Below are 17,482 nucleotides of genomic sequence, written 5' to 3'. Positions count from 1 at the left end.
ACGAGGTGGAAAACTTATAAAAGTGTCACATTTGACGGAAGGAACTTGATTGTTAATAATTAAATAAGTCAGAGATAAAAAAATTAAGTTATTAATGTTTCTTTACCAACGTTCAGGGCTTAAGGAAATGTTTCCTTGCTTCAATTAACATGACACCATACACCTGTGATCTACCTTCTTTACATTACTCGTTTCATTAACTCTTTCAGTTGTAGTCTCTAAACACACTACAATGCAAAAACTGTCAGAAATTTTCTTTCACCAAGAACTGATGACAAATTTTACGGCAGATATGATTTAAGGTATTAACAATTATACGACTATTTCATGCCACTGCTTGTGTATTTCTTTTGCTACTATCACCAAAGCATATAGTGATCCAAAAAGTTAAATACCAAGGGTAAATTTAATTTACACCTGGACTTAACAAAAACGTATTTATTCCCACTAGAACTGGTATAGGCATTTCACAAATTAATGGTTGAAAAAGTTGAAGCTGGTCTTTGAACTCAACTACAGTGAATCATAGTTGAAACTTTTACACAACCTTGAACTCAGTTATTGTGAATCAAAGTTGAACCTTTTACACAATCTTGCTTCCACTAACCGCTTGAAGCCTAACAACAAGTGTAGCTCATTGTAGCATCAAAATGCTACACAGACAATCTTCAATTTCCATTTCAAACTAATGACACAGTTACAAATATGTTGCATAGATGACAGCATCATAGCCTGGGCAATTTTAGAAACTCGGAATAAAATGTACACCTACTATAACATAAAGAGAATTCTAATCATCCTCTACCAGCTCTTTTCAAGCTCTGAGAATCATGGTGTCCATCTTGAAATCAGTTCTTTGGTTCTGCACTTTGCTCAGAAAATAAGGATTCAAGGGGTTAAACCACTCATGTTCTAAGTGAATAATTAACACTATTGGCCAATATCATGACCCAATCCCACAGCTACAGTACTGCCAATCATAGGGAAAATTATGTAACTAAGTAAACGATTACGAAAGAAAGATGACGTTCTAGGTGTTCTACTTTTCTACAAACACAGGAATCTGCTGCCAAATTCTGAATATATAAGAGATGCTGAAGATTTGAAAAACAAGCAAGTAACAAAATATAACATTTTTACAAACCAATGTACAAACAGATTTCCAAAACATGCTCCACAGTCATTCAATATCAACGAATTCAAATGATGGGATAGTTTTAATCTTATATAAAAATATGGCAAACAAAATACTATCCAATTCAGAAATTTAAGCATGCTAAAAATGATTTAAATGGCACATACGGATGACAAGTGTTGGCCTACTAATTTGCTCATTATGTACAAATACCATTCCAAGTGAAAACTATTCTGAGGTTCCCTACTTTAAAAATAAATAAATAAAAGTTCTCTCAAAAGAACTGTGTAAAGGCACAAGCCCTGACTACTCATATGACTTCAGATATTAACAAAATCAGAGCAGTACTGTACACATATGGTAACTATTCTTGCTAAAGAGAGTGAAACCATGGAACTACCACCAGAAGAAATAGTCCCAGAATTCAGAACACATATATATCAAATACAACATAATTCACAGTACTCTTAGGAGACCATGGTTTGGTCACAGCAAACTGTAAGGAACATTGTAGCACTCATGTAATTCTTTAAGAACAATGATTCTATGAAGATTCACTATGATCCGAAAAGATCAATACTAATACTATTGTTACAAATGAAATCAAGAATTTCTTTCTACAAGCAATGCAATTATTTTTTAACTTCAGCCTATCACTGTTTTAAATATTTAGTTCCATGGCCCCTCTATCTCGCACATTCAAGGTATGATTCTACATATTATATAATCTTTTCCTAACACCACTATGTGGTATTCAATTGTAAAAGCAGGATAAGTATCAGGGGTATCTGTTCCATCAACGATTAACAAGTGATGAAATCAGAACATTCATTCTGAATAAGAGCCAACTAACAGCTATGAGTAAAGTCAACATCATTCAGAAAGAGCAACTACCATAATATGACAATTTCACCTTTTAACCTTCTACAGATAGAGGTACTATATATATATATATCACAAATGTTTTATTTTCCAGTTGTGTACATCTGCACTGGGACGTGATTGCTGCCAAAAAACCATGTTCATCTTCAATGGCCTTCTGCATGTGCATGGCCTGACAGTATCCACAAAACATTTTTTTTTCATATAGAAAGCAGACAAAAATGGGTATATTAAGGACTGAGAAACATGGCTTATGCACTGTTCGTCAGAAAATCATTTACCAACCAACTTTTCTTTTCTCATTTTGTAAATGAACTGTTTCTTAAAATAAAAACATGACAAATTCCCCCCAATCTTATCAAGTTTCACAATTTACAACTGCATTAACTTTACCTTCTGCAAAAGTGAATAATATAAAACCATGCAAATAACAACAAATCAACTTTTCTAAAATGTAGCATCCATCAGAACTTTACTATGCTATCCTCTAACACAAGCAACAACAATAGCAAGCAAAGCAAACATAAAAGGCTTAAAACCTGTATAATCAGTAAAATTTCAGCATTAAAAACTTGTCCACAGGAAACAGCTCAATACAAGAAGAATCTCAGGACCCATAGAGATATTACATATTTATGTAAACCAGCAGTTTACATACAAAACTGGGCCACAATTGGATTCAATTAGCTTCATGAAGCAGGTCCTTCAAAAGCTGGCACTCACTCAGATGCTCAAGAAATTTTCCATCTCTCATGAACCTCAAAATTTCATTACTGTGTTCACAAAAGCCCACCACTGGACTGTAGTCACTTGAATCCAGTCCACATCCTCACATCCTGTTTCTTTACCATCTACTTTAATGCCATCTCCTCCACCTTCAATTTTAATATAATTATTATGCACATGTTCTAACAGCCTACTGGTGTACCAATATGAAGAGCTGGTGACTACACTTGAGATTTACTGTTGCCAACTAAAACCTTTATGTAAATAACAACCACACAACAAACACCAAAGAATAGTGTTTGCTAAATTCTTGTTATTTTGATGTTTTGCTATATATTCGCATGTTTTACTGACATTTGTGTGCATATTTCATTACAAATTTGAACTATTCACTATGAGGATCTGTCAAATTACACAACAAAATGGCATAAAAATCCACAAATATGATAAAAAAGAGTATCTTATGTTTACAATTGCTTGCCTTAGGTCAGAAATGCCATGTAATGGGTAAAATATCTCAAGAGGAATTCTGCTCATTTTTTCAAGACCACAGGCACCAAAACTATAAAACTTCATCACTTTCTCATGCAACTGGGAAAAAATTTTAATAAAAGCATCCAAAAGACTGTGATCTACCATCTGGGAAGTCCAACGAAGCATATAAGCACTATTTTATCAAACTAGAAATGAAATGAAACCCAACTTACCATTTCTTTTACTTCAGAGAGATTATTACTGACACAGACATTTGGTTTTCTTTTCATAAAACTGCACAGGAGATATCCCATGTATATATTTATGATGTAAATCACATGCCAAATTTCAAATAACATATATACACTAAACTATTACTGGGCAGTGCAGTCTGTTTTCTTCTCTTCTTCCTGTTTACTTTAAGTTTTTGGTTAGTGTTCTGCATATAGTTTACCACTGGTCAGTCGATGCTTTCCCATTTGATAGAAATGTTCCTTTTCAGATGAATTAAAGAAAGCAGAATATGGAACAAAATTATATGAATAGAAAACAATAAATATTGAAGATGACTAATATTTTTTAAATGACAATTCTTCACTTTTGTTTCCATGTAAAACAGCTACAATTTCTAAATAGTGACTGTAAGCCCTATCATCATGGTGTTCATTTTATCACATCTACATTAATTTTTCTCAGCAACCACAAGCTCTACAATTATGAAATCTGGCACACAGATAGCTGGGGGTTGGCTTTTCCTTTTACACTGATTTATCTGATAAACATGTTTTTAATACTCTTCTAAATAATCTTCTTGTAACGCATCTGAAGAAGATACATCTCCTCAATGGTTATTATATTCTCAGAACAAGAAAAATTTGAAGACAAGGCCAGGTTTGTGCTTTAGACAGGTTTTGCTGTATTCTAGAATTCATCTAGAAAAAATGGGGCAACCACAAAAGAAAAAAATAACCCAGTGAGGACAGATGGTGCTCCATTCTAAAATAATTTCAGGTAGTTCTCAAATACATGGGAGGTATAGTGCTGCTAATCTAACCTGAGAGGTATCTTTCATGGTAAGATCAAATGTACGAGTAATAAGGCACAATCAGTAACAATACAGAAAACAAGGACATCACATGTTGTAATTAAGATTCTCGTGGTGGTAAATATGAACAGTACGATATTCTTGTAGGGCTTGCTCTTCAACACTAATGACTGAGGTGATTCATTAAAAATAAATATATATATGGCAGACTTCTACTGAATGACAAGATGTTACAACTTAGATCACACTTTTCAAGGAAACGAGATAGTTTCTGTTCTTCTGATTTGTGAAGTTTAAAGCAGATTTTACAGTTTTCATGAAGTATACCTGGTAACAATTTCTCATACTACCCTAAGATTTGGGCTAGGCTATGAGCAGTAAGGGGGTTTAGGGTAAAGTAAAGGAAAATATACAAAATATATACTCTAAAAGTTAAAACTACAAAAATAAAAGTAGCCTCCAACTTAGAACAACAAATTTAAGAAAAACGTCTTTCAAAATAACACATGCCCTGCTGAAGGATTATCAAATTTAAATGTCTGTGCCAGAAGCAAGATATGGTGAACATCTACTCGAATACTACTTACACCATCATCATCATGAATGAAACTTTGTCAACTATACCTTTTTTTAGCAAGTCTGCATCACACCCCATGCACATGGATAATGTGAGTTTTAAATCAAAATAAATCTAAAGGGAATTTCAGGGAAATCTACACATCACTTTTCCCCTCACATTTTACATTTCAATCCATAGTAATATTTCAGAATACAAAATGAAAATAAATACACGTTCACCATCCAAGACACATGGAACAGTAAATATCCATCTATTCTGATGTTTTTCTACATATCTTATTCAGGTAGGTTAATATTATTATACTTCTTCACAGGATCATATGAAAAGCCATTCTTCCAAAATATTCTTCCTTTTTCAGCAAGTGTACTATACTATATGTTTATAAAAGAGCCTACTGGTAGAACGGACTGCTTAAAAAAATTCTGTTTTTTGTATAAGAGAATAATATGAAACATAAAAAAATATTTAGGCAAAATTTTGTGAAGTCAAGGCAACCCATGACTGCAGAACTTTTCAAGGCTAAAGTGCTATACATCACCATTTCAACACCCTAAATTCTACACACATTGAAGAGTACTATCGTCTAGGATATATCGTCATGTAGGCTGCTGAAAGTTGGCCAGGTCGACTTTCAATAAATAGAAGATAGTACTCTACAAAACCACGGCTGTGAGAACCTACAATTCTACAAACATTTTTGTCTATGTCCTCACTGAACTGCAACTGTACATTAAAATGGCAAATTTTGGCTAAGAAAGAATTAATCTAACTTACAAATTAAATTTCCAGCTTATCATCAGTATTCTTTGTGATCAGAGATGTTACATCTGCCCCTCCCTCAAAACTGTAAACTGATGCCAGTTTCCTACACATATTACTGTCTTAAATGCAATGTTTATTTTCCATCTCATATATATCTCGGCTGTACATGGCCATCATCAGGTATGTGTGAGTCCTGCTATAATTATTTCACTGTATGCTCTATTATGTGACAAGTCCATACTCAATGTTTATTCTTTAAAATTAACTTTTGAATTTGTCTGTTCGTATAAAAAATTAAAAGTTCTTTAAAATGTCATTAATATGTATCTATTAAAATCCTGTTGCAATGTTTTAGGTGCCACAGTGTGGATGATGTCTGTGTTATTATAGCTGTGCATATAGTTGTCCACGTAGTGTTATGTGTGTTGTGGTGCCTTGTCTTGATACAACTCCTTATTGGGTTGGTTGTACTACTGTGCAGTTCATGTATGGAGATCATCTCCACACAACAGACAAGCCACCACAACACACATAACAATACATAGACAAATTATATGCAAAGCTATAATACACACAGCATCCATACCATAGTTTCGGTTGCAGTGCACCAGAATTTTAACAGACGTATTTTAATTAACTTTTCAATTATTTCTATGAACAAATAATTTCAAAAATTAACATCAGGTATAGATATGTGACAAAACAGAGCACACAGTGAAACACGATAACAATCATAACAGATCCAGCAGCATCAGAGAACGCGGAAGAACAGCGAGACCTCACAAACAAGTGAAAGTGCAACCAATAACATAAGTTACACTTTAATTCACGAACTTTTAACCAATAATAATAATAATAATAATAATTAAACTAGTTAAAAAAGGACACAGTTGTGAGCGTAAGTAAAATGAGACTGTAAACAACAAGTGAAAGTGTAACCAGTGACATGAATTGAACTTCGATTCACGAACTTTTAACTTTTAACAATTAAATTAGAATAATAATTTTAACCTGTGTTTTATGAAAAGAACTCGATATATTAGTGAGCGTAAATCTGGATAAGATACAAGGTCGAATGAGTGAAAAGTGAATGTGACCGCATGTAATAATACAGCCGTGTTTATACACCTGAGGATGACCTCTTGAGGTCGAAACATGTAGTGATAATAAAAAACGTGTTGTGTAGTCGGTAAATTCACTCTACTATTAGTTTTAGCAGGACTCACACATACTTGTTGACACCCACATACAGCCGAAACATTTCACAGTAAGATATGTTATATATGAAAAATAAAACAGACATTGCAATTAAGACAGTATTATATATGTAAGACTCTGTAAAATTAATGCAACAGAAGGTTTAAGTACAACACTGGGATACAATGAGTTAATTATCAAACACTGTTTTCTCCACTCATTCTTTACAACATAATTACGGTATGAACTGACACTATATGACCTATATAGGACAGAAATCATATTCAGTAAATGATGAAAACAGCATAACACAATGAAATCTTCAGTAGCCCCTAATTCAGAAACATGTGGAAGCTAATAAGAGTAATAATATCAAACTGATAACACAAATGAAGCATATACTATTTACACAAAACACAAATGCCATGTTTGACTATGAACAAATTCTCACCAATTCAATTATCAATAATACATAATTTTAATTATTCAATGTCTAAATGAATCTTTCATTATATAAATTTATTAAGTGATGTCTGTAACCTCCACACTGGAAGTATCAGTGATATAACTGATAATTTAATTATGGCAATATTTTCAGAATTCCACGACTGAACAAAAAAGGGTAATATTTCAATATTTTTTGTAGAAATCTAAAGAACAAGTGGGGATTGAACTCTGTTCTATGTACTGGATGAATAACATGGACGAAAACCAAGTATTACTGTACTGTATATGGAGAATGGAAAAGTCTGAAATCTCCCACACCCAAATTATATCTAAAACCATTTAAATTCTGAAGTGTATAAGGGGCAGGAGGAGATACTGTAAGAGAGACTAGGCCAATAAATTTACTTAGAATATATATGTAAAAGAGCATTTAAAAACTACTCATGAGTGTTTTAGTTACAATTTTGTTCCTCAAAGATTGATACTGAAACCACCAAAATCCTCGCAATACTATACCATTATCATACCTGAGGGGGAATGGAGTTTGGCTGGCGGGGCCCGGGTGAGCCGCATGCACAGCAGAAACACATCATATTAGATGGCATTAGTTGAAATGATGATTCCACTTACAGCATTGTTTACAAAGTGGATACAACAGGGACAGTAAACCCTGAAGTTCTGTGACAGAACTTAATCTGTTGTAATTTAGCTTAAACTAAAATATGGTTTAATCTAGCTAAATATAAATAAACCAATCAACTTAAATAAAGCACTGTATTCTGTAACACTTCTACAGTATTCTATTCTGGATGTTACAACAATAACAGACTACTGCATTTAATGTTTAACCCTTTCCCTGCCAGTGAACTGACTGAGCCAATGAGGCAAAGTTATGCTTGGCCAGCCAAAATCCAAATTAGTCAATAATGTACACACTCTTTTTCACATCACATAATTCACACCGATTCACAACCATCGATTTCCTTAAATATTTTGATTTTTGAATACAAAGATCCTATCCTCATACTGAATTTCTAGAAATGGAATGACAATTCTTGCATAGGTTGTAGAACTAGACTTGGCAGAAAGAGGGTTAAACCACTGACCTTTTTACTGTGCAAAACTGAAATCAAAGATACTCCATATGCAACAGGGCATGAAAGACATTTGAGGGGAAAATTTGCTGAAATATAAAAAAAGGACAAGATGGAGAGGAAACTCCAATAAATGCAACTATGTCGGGTATAAATACCATCACCTGATCATGATCACAGATGCACACATATCCAGGCAATTAGTAAAAAAAAAAGTCAATTAACAAAGTAGAAACCTAGAAGATCCAGTGATTAAACAAAATTAAAAAAACACCGACAGCATTAAATGGCATACTCAAGCACCTTACTAAATGCAAGGCAATGACATACAAACTCAGATGGTACCAATATGGCACAGACAAAATATGAGAAATACAGTGAAGTGTTTGTACAACGAAACCCAGAAAAATAAAATATCCAGCACAACAAAAACGTGGACTCTATACAAGGTTCTGAAGATGGTGTATAACACCCAGAATTACTGGACTGAGGTTAACTCTTTCTATGGGAGCCAACAGAGTAGGTATCTCACCCATCATCTCAGAACAGGAACAGACACAGCTTTTGAAATGTTGTGTTCTCTAATTTTTTTTAAGTATAGGGCGATGGATCAAGTCCTAAACCCCAGTAATTCTGAATGAAATGGTGGTAAAACTCCCATCATTTCTCTATGTTCCTGAGAAAAAATCTTTCCGGTACAAGAAATTTTAGTATTTCAAAAATACTAATATAGCATAATTATACCCCTGTCCCAGATGGAAAAAGAAAGATTTGTTTCTCATGACTAATATTCCAGCTTAGAGCACTGTATGTTGGGATAGCAATCTGACTACTCTGTAATGCTTGCAACATGGTGATAATATTTTTAGGATGCGCATCCTGCTGCGTGAGTATAACTAATAATATGAATTCCACTGTCAACGCAACTATAATTTATTAACTTATGTTCCACTACATGTTTTGACCCTTATAGGTTCATCCTCAGGTGCTGTGATTTACACACTTCACATGGTGATAATATGTGGCAGTTTCTTGGTGTCCAAGAGACAGACGTAAAGCACTTTTTAGGTAGTGATGGAAGTGAAGAAGAATGCAAGATTTCTGAAAAAGTGAACAAATGGTTAACTGGCATGAAAGGATGGTATCAGCTCATAAAATGTTCCAGTATTCATTAAAGATGGGGGAAAAAATCACTGTCTCTGATGCCACTGGGCCAGAAAGGAAACTAATATGGAAAAAAGATTTTGAGAAAGCAGGCAAAGCTGCATACAAAAATTTACTGACATGAAAGCCAAAACCTCAGTTGACTGCCCAATGTGATGCACCCAAGATACTAGATGTGCTTGTTTGAAATTATGCAATTTAAGGGTAGCAGTTGATGGCTCAGTGAATTCTGAGGAAGTAATGGCAGAAACACAGATAAAAGAACAGCAGGTGATCCAATGGCATTCTTCTACAATGCCCAATACATCACTGGCTTTCAAAGGTGAAAAATACACTTGCAGGAAGCTTTCTAAAGAGAGATGATGTGGTGTACAAATTATGTAGAACAAGACAAAATGAAACCTCCTGTTATAGGAAGTTCATGGGCCCTTGGCACTTTAAAGGCATACAGCTTATACTATACAACATCACTATAATATGAAAGCATAGATGACAGGTGCAATATTTCATGAACGGCTGGCAAATTGGGGGGGGAAAAAAAAAAAAGAAAGATGCAAAATTGTTCTGCTAATCAACAACTGCACACCAGACTAGAACATATGAACATATTTATAAAATCTTTAAGTGATATCACCTAACTGCATATTCATTTTGCAGCCATTTCATCAAGGGATTAACTTCATATTTTACTTCAGTTTCACTGCTTATTAAAAACAATAATTACACGTTTGGGGCAAGTACAAAAGTGACTAGCACAAAAGAAAATATAGAAATAATGAAGGATGTGGCAGCTGAGTAGTTGAGAGCAAGCTTTTCATATATACATGATAAAAGGATGAGAACTAATCATTCTAAAGACATGAGGCATACACTGTTACGGAAACTGATGCCTACCTAGATACAGCTGCAGTACAAATTATATTATTTCTAAAATTTCTAATTTGCATGAATAACAGGTGATTTTATGGAGGTCACTGACTTCTGAGGAATTTACAATGCGAATATCGATCTACTGGTGCACATTCTGCTTTGCGGCATATCATTCTCACTTGCCAGCATCACTAGGAACACGTGATTTGCCACCATATAGCCGAAAACACTGAACTTTATAATCTGTTATTTTTTATCACATTTCAACATACTCAAATTTCAATACAAAAAATACAGTTTGTCATTATCCAGAATTTTATTGTACCAGCATTTCACTGTAATCTTAATGAAATAACACAAACGCAGTGACAGCCACAAAGTTTTAACTATTCAGACCTAACATATTTTGCTCATTTCAACTGAGAGTGTATAGTCTGTTGTGTGATAAAAATGTGCAATCTGCACACAGTATGAAAACAATTCAGTTCATTTGTATCGAAGCAACATAGAACAGTTTATAAGGGTGAATATAGTGTTCAATACAAGAAAGTTGAGTTGAGAAGCAAACAAAGGAATAACAATGAAGTTCTGCAATGATGTCACATCATTTCAGTGGACTATATTAACTTTGTCATCAGTAGCGACTTGAAGCACAGAACAAATGATGCTCGAGATGGTTCAAGTTCGTATAGCAACAGGCGTGACCAGAGTGTTTGAACGGCTGCTGTACTGCGATGTGGAAAGCAAATGGAAAAACTACCACATTATCACTTTTCCTGGATAGTCTCTTTCCAAAAACAGAAGATCGCATTAAGTGGAGGAACTGTTTTGGAAGAGATTGTGGACCTGTCGTCTGACAGATTACTGATGAATGAATGAATATTAACTTCACTGCTTCATTAACAAATATCCATGATTTTCATATACCAATGGCACTTCAGCTTGTGTGAATGTGTGAAGTGTTGGTGTGTATTATAAGAATGCAGAGCTTATGGGCTGAGGGTTACATTTTTTCAACACTAATACTGCTACAACTGCTACCATCAGCCACACTGTAGAAGGAAATTCAAAATCTCTTATTCCCAGACAATACATTGTTACTTCTGACCTAAAATCCAGCTGCCAACCTTGTAGTACTAGGAAATTTAAAATCCCCTATCTTCAGATAATAAAAACCAATATCGCTGACTTCAGGGTTTCTGCGCCAACTAAGTGCATCATCATTCATTGTTCCTTTATTGGACACTATTTCACTATGCATTTCACCCTAATTGGCCATCTTTAGGTATACAGGTTGTTGTAGTTCGTGACCCTGCTGCTCACTGTAATGCAGTTTTCGTTTCTCCTATGGTTATTGCCTTTGGTTATTTTAGATTATGTTGGTTGTAAATGGTTGCTTTTGGTACACTGGTTGTGGCTGCCTTCAGTGTTCTTGTAGGGTGGGAGTTCTGTTTTGTGCTGGTCGGCCATCATAGTCATTTGTTCGAACAACAATGGCCGACCAGCACAAAACAGAACTCCCGCCCCAACAAGAACACTGAAGGCAGCCACAACCAGTAAACCAAAATCATCCATCTGCAACCAATATAATCAAAAAATAACCAGAGGCAATAACCATAGGAGGAAAGAAAACTGTATTACAGTGAGCAGCAGAGTCCTGAACTACAACAAACTGTACACCTGAAGTTTGCTATTTAGGCTGAAACATGTAGTAAAATAGTGTCCAATAAAGGAACAACGAACGATGTTGCACTTAGAAAGCACAGAAACCTGTAAGTCAGATCTACACAGTACACAAGGATGCTGAAATATAACATTACTAATATGGCTAACTGGCTGACATAAGGATCAATAATTTCTGAACTGATATTATTCAGTCTACATGGTTCCATCTTGGTTCCTGAGAGGGAATCTGGAAATATTATGAATAATAATGGATGCTATAAACCATTACCAAAATGTAATAGTACGAAATTAACAAACTGCAGATCCAAGCATCTATTATAACTACTAACACAAATACACATAAGAGGAAACACAGCATCACAGAAACGCTGTAAAGGAACTTACCGATACGTTGGTATTGCTCTCTGTGTTTTTTCTGTTTCCTACCCCTCTACATATTTGCAAGCATGAAATTAATTTACAATAGTTACACAATATTAAAACTGAACTATCCATTCAGTGATATGACAAATGTTATCTTTAGATAAGTATTCAGATGGTATGTAAAAAGGTCCAAGTCAAAAGAGATCACAGAATGAAAGCAACAACATTTTCAATTATACATTATGACTGAAATTAGCAACAAATGTCCTAAAAAAATCCAGTCATCTCAAATCAACAAGATACATTATTGTGTCAGATGTCAGAGTTGCAGTTCTCACATCAGTGGCTATGAAGATTTCTATCTCCTGGAAAATAATGTTGCACAGTATGATGAAAGTCAGGCCATGTTTTGCAGGAACAGAGCTCTGTTTGCTGGTTTCTTGCTTAGCTTGATCTTCAACCCTGAATATGAGTGGTGATATGTTCCTCCAAAATGTCGTCTGACTTACATTGGACCACACGACATTATGTCCCACAAGACAGAACTCATCATGACACAATATTGTCTAGTTCAAATTGTATAACTTTGCTTCTGATCAGGCAGGAAGTTCAACATACACTTCATATTTGTGAATCTGTCTTTGATCTTACTACTACATTCACAAATTTGTAAAGGCTCTTAAAAGGAAAACAAACCTGAAAGCAATAAGACTTCATAATACAATTAAGGGCATCTGAAAGACTGCACAAGAATTGCTTTATTTTCTCAGAGCATCTTCTACCTGCTCCCACCACCACTGCCCACAGATTTCCAGGCTATGCTTGCCCTCAGAGTCACTTGTACTCTATTTGCAAATGCCCCCATCACCCAACTGGGAAGATATGTTGATGAGTTGAACAACTTGCTGTGATGAATTATACATACAAATGCCCATCCCTTGAAACACCATCATTTGCTTCATCCAATATTGTGCATGCCCAAATCAATGCAGACACTACGACTGACTGCATAAGACACTACTTCAACTAAATCACATTATTTCTTACATTACTTAGTTAAAAATAATTTACCACATACACCAATCTTCAATGTATGTCACAGCACATGAAGTATGTTTGCAGCCCTACCTCCAAAGAATAATGCAAATTACATAAATATAAATTATCCTCAAAGACCCAAATTTTCTGATTTTAATGAAACATGTTAAAATAATTTGGTGTTAATACAAATCCAATTTAAGAAAATGTACAAGCCAATAAAAGGTCAAGTTAACAACTATATTTATGTAAACACTGCACTCTGACAGATAACAACATTCATGGTTCATGAAAAATTGTTGATATTGGCAGGTATCTGCCATCAAATTATACAATTATTATAAAGGTTACTGAATTATACTGCCTATTATTTTCTTTTGGTATGCAACATGGAAAGGACTTGGGCACAGAAGAGATAAGGCAGGGAATGGGAAGAATTATGCAAGAGACCAGGGCAATGGTGTGTGCACATTCACACATGCATGACCTTCTCTTAATAAAATTAAAAGTATTTAAATCAAAGGTGGCACAGAGGGTAATATGTAGTGCAGAGAGGGAAAGCAAAGAGAATTCTTACTGTAAATATCATGGAAGGTGCCTTGTACAGAAAGAAAGGAAGAGGGAGATTTGAATGGAACATGGAAGTGCAAGTTGTGATGAAGTGGACTCAGGCCAGGGTCAAATTGTGGGCACTGTTTTAATAACTCTGAAAATCTACGTTCTAACACCTGAAGCTGATGTACTTTCCAATCCATGCTTAAACCTCTACTTTAACCAGTATCTTTCTAAGTCTTGCACACCATAAATTATTTTTTTAACCCATAAGTATGAAAACACAAAAGATCCCAAGGCTATGACGGTCTGCGTTACACACTGGACACAATTCAAACGAATGTCTAAACAGTAAATGAATTTTATTACTTTTAAGAGAGGCATTAAGAAACATCAGCGAGTCATGGATATGTACAGACAGGTACAAACATTACGCATCAAGAGAAATTACAGCTGCTTACAAACTCAACTTCTGACACTAAAGGCTGAAAAGGAACTGTATTTAGACAGATTAATATACTTGAAGGGACAAAAGAAAAAGTATACGAATCTTACCTCTGCTTCATCATCCAATAATTCTTCTTCCACCACCTCAGCTTTGTACTCAAGAAGCAAATCCCGAACTGGTTTTGAATCCAATGTACAGTTTATAAACGGATGCTGAAAATCAATATCATATTCATATATTATGGCCAATAAAAAGTGATGAATACCTGTCCCTACACAGAATACAGTTAACTTTCATATAGTCACTCTACAGAAGCATGGCAAAAAGAACTGAAGGTTTCCTATCTCATTCCTGTTCTTGCGTAATTATACGGTACTGTGGTTTGCTGCATTTGCAGAACCTAGACTCTCCATCCAACATTCCAAGTGACTGAACAGCAGCCTTGCACCAATATGTGTAATTCTGGATCATAAGACAGTGCAGAATTTCAAATTCTCACTGGTGCATGTGCAGCCAACAGGAAAAATAACTGAAGTTTCAGTCTCTTTCAGGATCTATTATCAGTTTTCTTCTGATGGGTGGGTAGAGCATGTACTGAGACAAAAGATAGGTGGATAGGGGGGATTATTAATGTCCAGACTGTGTACTATTTGACAGCTTACTATTTTTCCAGTCAAATTCACAGAGCACTCCATCCCAAGAGACTAAACAACCAAGAAGAAAAACCAAAACATATATCATCTACTTAGGGATTACTGGGTTTTCAGATTTGGTTTCAGAAACTTGATCAGCTCTTGCCTTCTACCACTGGATCTGGTCCAGTGATTGAGGTTAACCCTTTCTAATAGATCCAAGACAGGAGGTGTCCCCTCCCCTTCACCTGAGGATGGAAATAGGGGGGGGGGCACATGGTAGCATAGTTGGTTGAGGCACTATGCTACAAGCCAGAAAGTCGCGTGATCAAATCTCGATGAGGTCACTGGATTTTTTTTCAATTGACCTAATCCTTCCAGCCACACTATGGCCCTGGGGTCGACTCAGCCTCTAACAGAAATGAGTACCAGGAATATTCTTGGAATATTCTTGGGAGTAAAGGGCGGCCGGCGCGTATGGCTGACAATCTTACTGCCATCTATGAGCCGATTGTCTAGAAAATCTGGGAACCTCAACATCTCAAAACCCTATGGGCCTCCACAGTTTGTTACAGAGATACCTTTACTTTTTTTTTTTTTACTTTACTGGAAAACAGACAAAGACCAAAAACCCAGTTATCTTGAGTGTTATATAACCCTGTAGAATCTATGTAAATTACTCACATCCCTTACGTACAAGACCAGTTTAACTACACCAATATAATTCTGAATCAACACAATATTAAACCCATACATCTTCCTGCCTGAAGCAGGCACCAATCTCCAATCAGTCAACAATGTGGTGCTCAAATTTCCAGAAGTCTATGGACTTGTACTGATTTTCAGATTTGCAAGCACAAAAGGCTAACACATAAAACAGACCATACAGTGCCACCAAAGATGAGGGCTCCTTAGAAGCTATGCAGGTACAGCAAGGCTTTGGAGCTTCCTAACCCTCTTAACACCAACTGACCTAACCATTAAAAGACTGCTGCTACATTGTTCACGAAGGAAAACAGTCAGGATGACCACTGTTTCTTATACACACACATATACAAACACAGTTCAGTTCTAGATCAAGGCCTCAAATGGCAATGTACAGAATACTGATCTCATTCAAATCTGTATACAAAATTAACAGTTTGATCCTTCTAATCTGATAGAAAGTAGGTTAATTTAAAGGGACTTGTCCCTTCTAATATTCTTGTAAGACAAGGTCACCAGTTCAACCCAAATGGGAGGTGCCTAAAACAATGGCCAGAGTCTGCAAGTAACAGGAGTGCACTAATTGAGGCATGAACCTTAAAGGACGTCAGGAGTAACGGATGTCCTAAAGAGCCGGTGGACAACACCGCAAGACACAATCCATGAGGAATGAAGGCTTGATGCTAACAAAACTGAAGAAAGACATATCAGGTCATGTATGACATTCAGAAGAATGATCAGAAACGAAATAGCTGTATGAAGGAGCAATGTGACATAACACCTGAAAGCCAGAAGAGTGGAGCCAGAGGAGACAGTGATTGCTAGGCAATGTCTTGGTAAACATGTTCTTGCAGCAGTGGATAGGAACACAGTAACTGAGGACCCACTGAAGGCAGTTTTCCTATGAAGTCTGTTACAAGCCATATAACAAGGACCAGCTCGCTCGTTCGAGTTGTATGACTCCCAGTCAAGGGATAGAAAAATAAAGCCATGAGTACCCTTGTACGCAGAACCAAGCATGACTATGCTGGCAAGGACCAGCAGCAATTTCCCAACCTGATCTCTGACAAATAGAATATGGTCATGGGTCATTTGGGATCTGGAACCAAGAGCAACTGTGCTGGCAAAGGCCAGCAGCAATCTACCCAAAACCAGACTAATGTTTCAAATGGAACAGGCAAAAGATTAAGTCAATGATTCTGAAATTCTCCAAGAGGTTGTAAACTGCCTCAGTCATCCTGTTCATCTTCACTGAGTTTCACTGCACTGTCATCATTGCTGCTGACATGATCAACAGAGAAACCACACTTCACAAAGCAATTCTTGATCATAGTGGGTGTTACCAATCTTCAGGCTTCCGCTATGAAATGCAATGCAGACAAAACATTCATCTTCATCTATGCAGCATCTTGTTGCAGTCCCCCATCTATAATGGCCGCAGTCTTCGGATTCAACTGGTTTCTGTAATGACATTCGATTGAATGGATTATTCCCAAACCTAAAGACTACAGCTGGTTGGCTGAGAGAAAGACAACTTTGATGTTGCTAAGAAATGTGTTCTTTGGGTGAGCAGCACAATGATCAATGAAAAGCAGTGTGATTTTTTTTAGCAAACAATTTTCTATCTAGTTGTGTGAAGTGATCTTCAAATATGTTGGTCATCCAATAATCTGTATTAGCTC

General features: G+C 35.8%; 1 protein-coding gene across 5 annotated transcripts in view; it reads right to left on the bottom strand.

Moving 5' to 3' along the window:
• LOC111864598 (serine/threonine-protein kinase 10) overlaps positions 1-17,482 on the bottom strand; it is a 75,185-nt gene that overhangs the window by 38,929 nt on the left and 18,774 nt on the right. For 3 of the 5 annotated variants that reach the window (XM_033751495.1, XM_023851952.2, XM_033751496.1), the window contains exon 7: positions 14,571-14,675. In XM_033751495.1, coding sequence (XP_033607386.1) covers positions 14,571-14,675 — 105 coding nt within the window. Of the gene's footprint in view, positions 1-7,775; positions 7,797-12,446; positions 12,493-14,570; positions 14,676-17,482 lie in introns of those variants that run through there. The other 2 variants (XM_033751497.1, XM_033751498.1) reach the window with 2 other exon arrangements.

The sequence above is a fragment of the Cryptotermes secundus genome, unplaced genomic scaffold (assembly GCF_002891405.2).
Source record: "Cryptotermes secundus unplaced genomic scaffold, Csec_1.0 scaffold7, whole genome shotgun sequence".
Classification (NCBI taxonomy): Eukaryota; Metazoa; Arthropoda; class Insecta; order Blattodea; family Kalotermitidae; genus Cryptotermes; species Cryptotermes secundus.
Note: the sequence above shows the minus strand (reverse complement) of the source record. Positions and strands in the feature narration are given on the sequence as shown.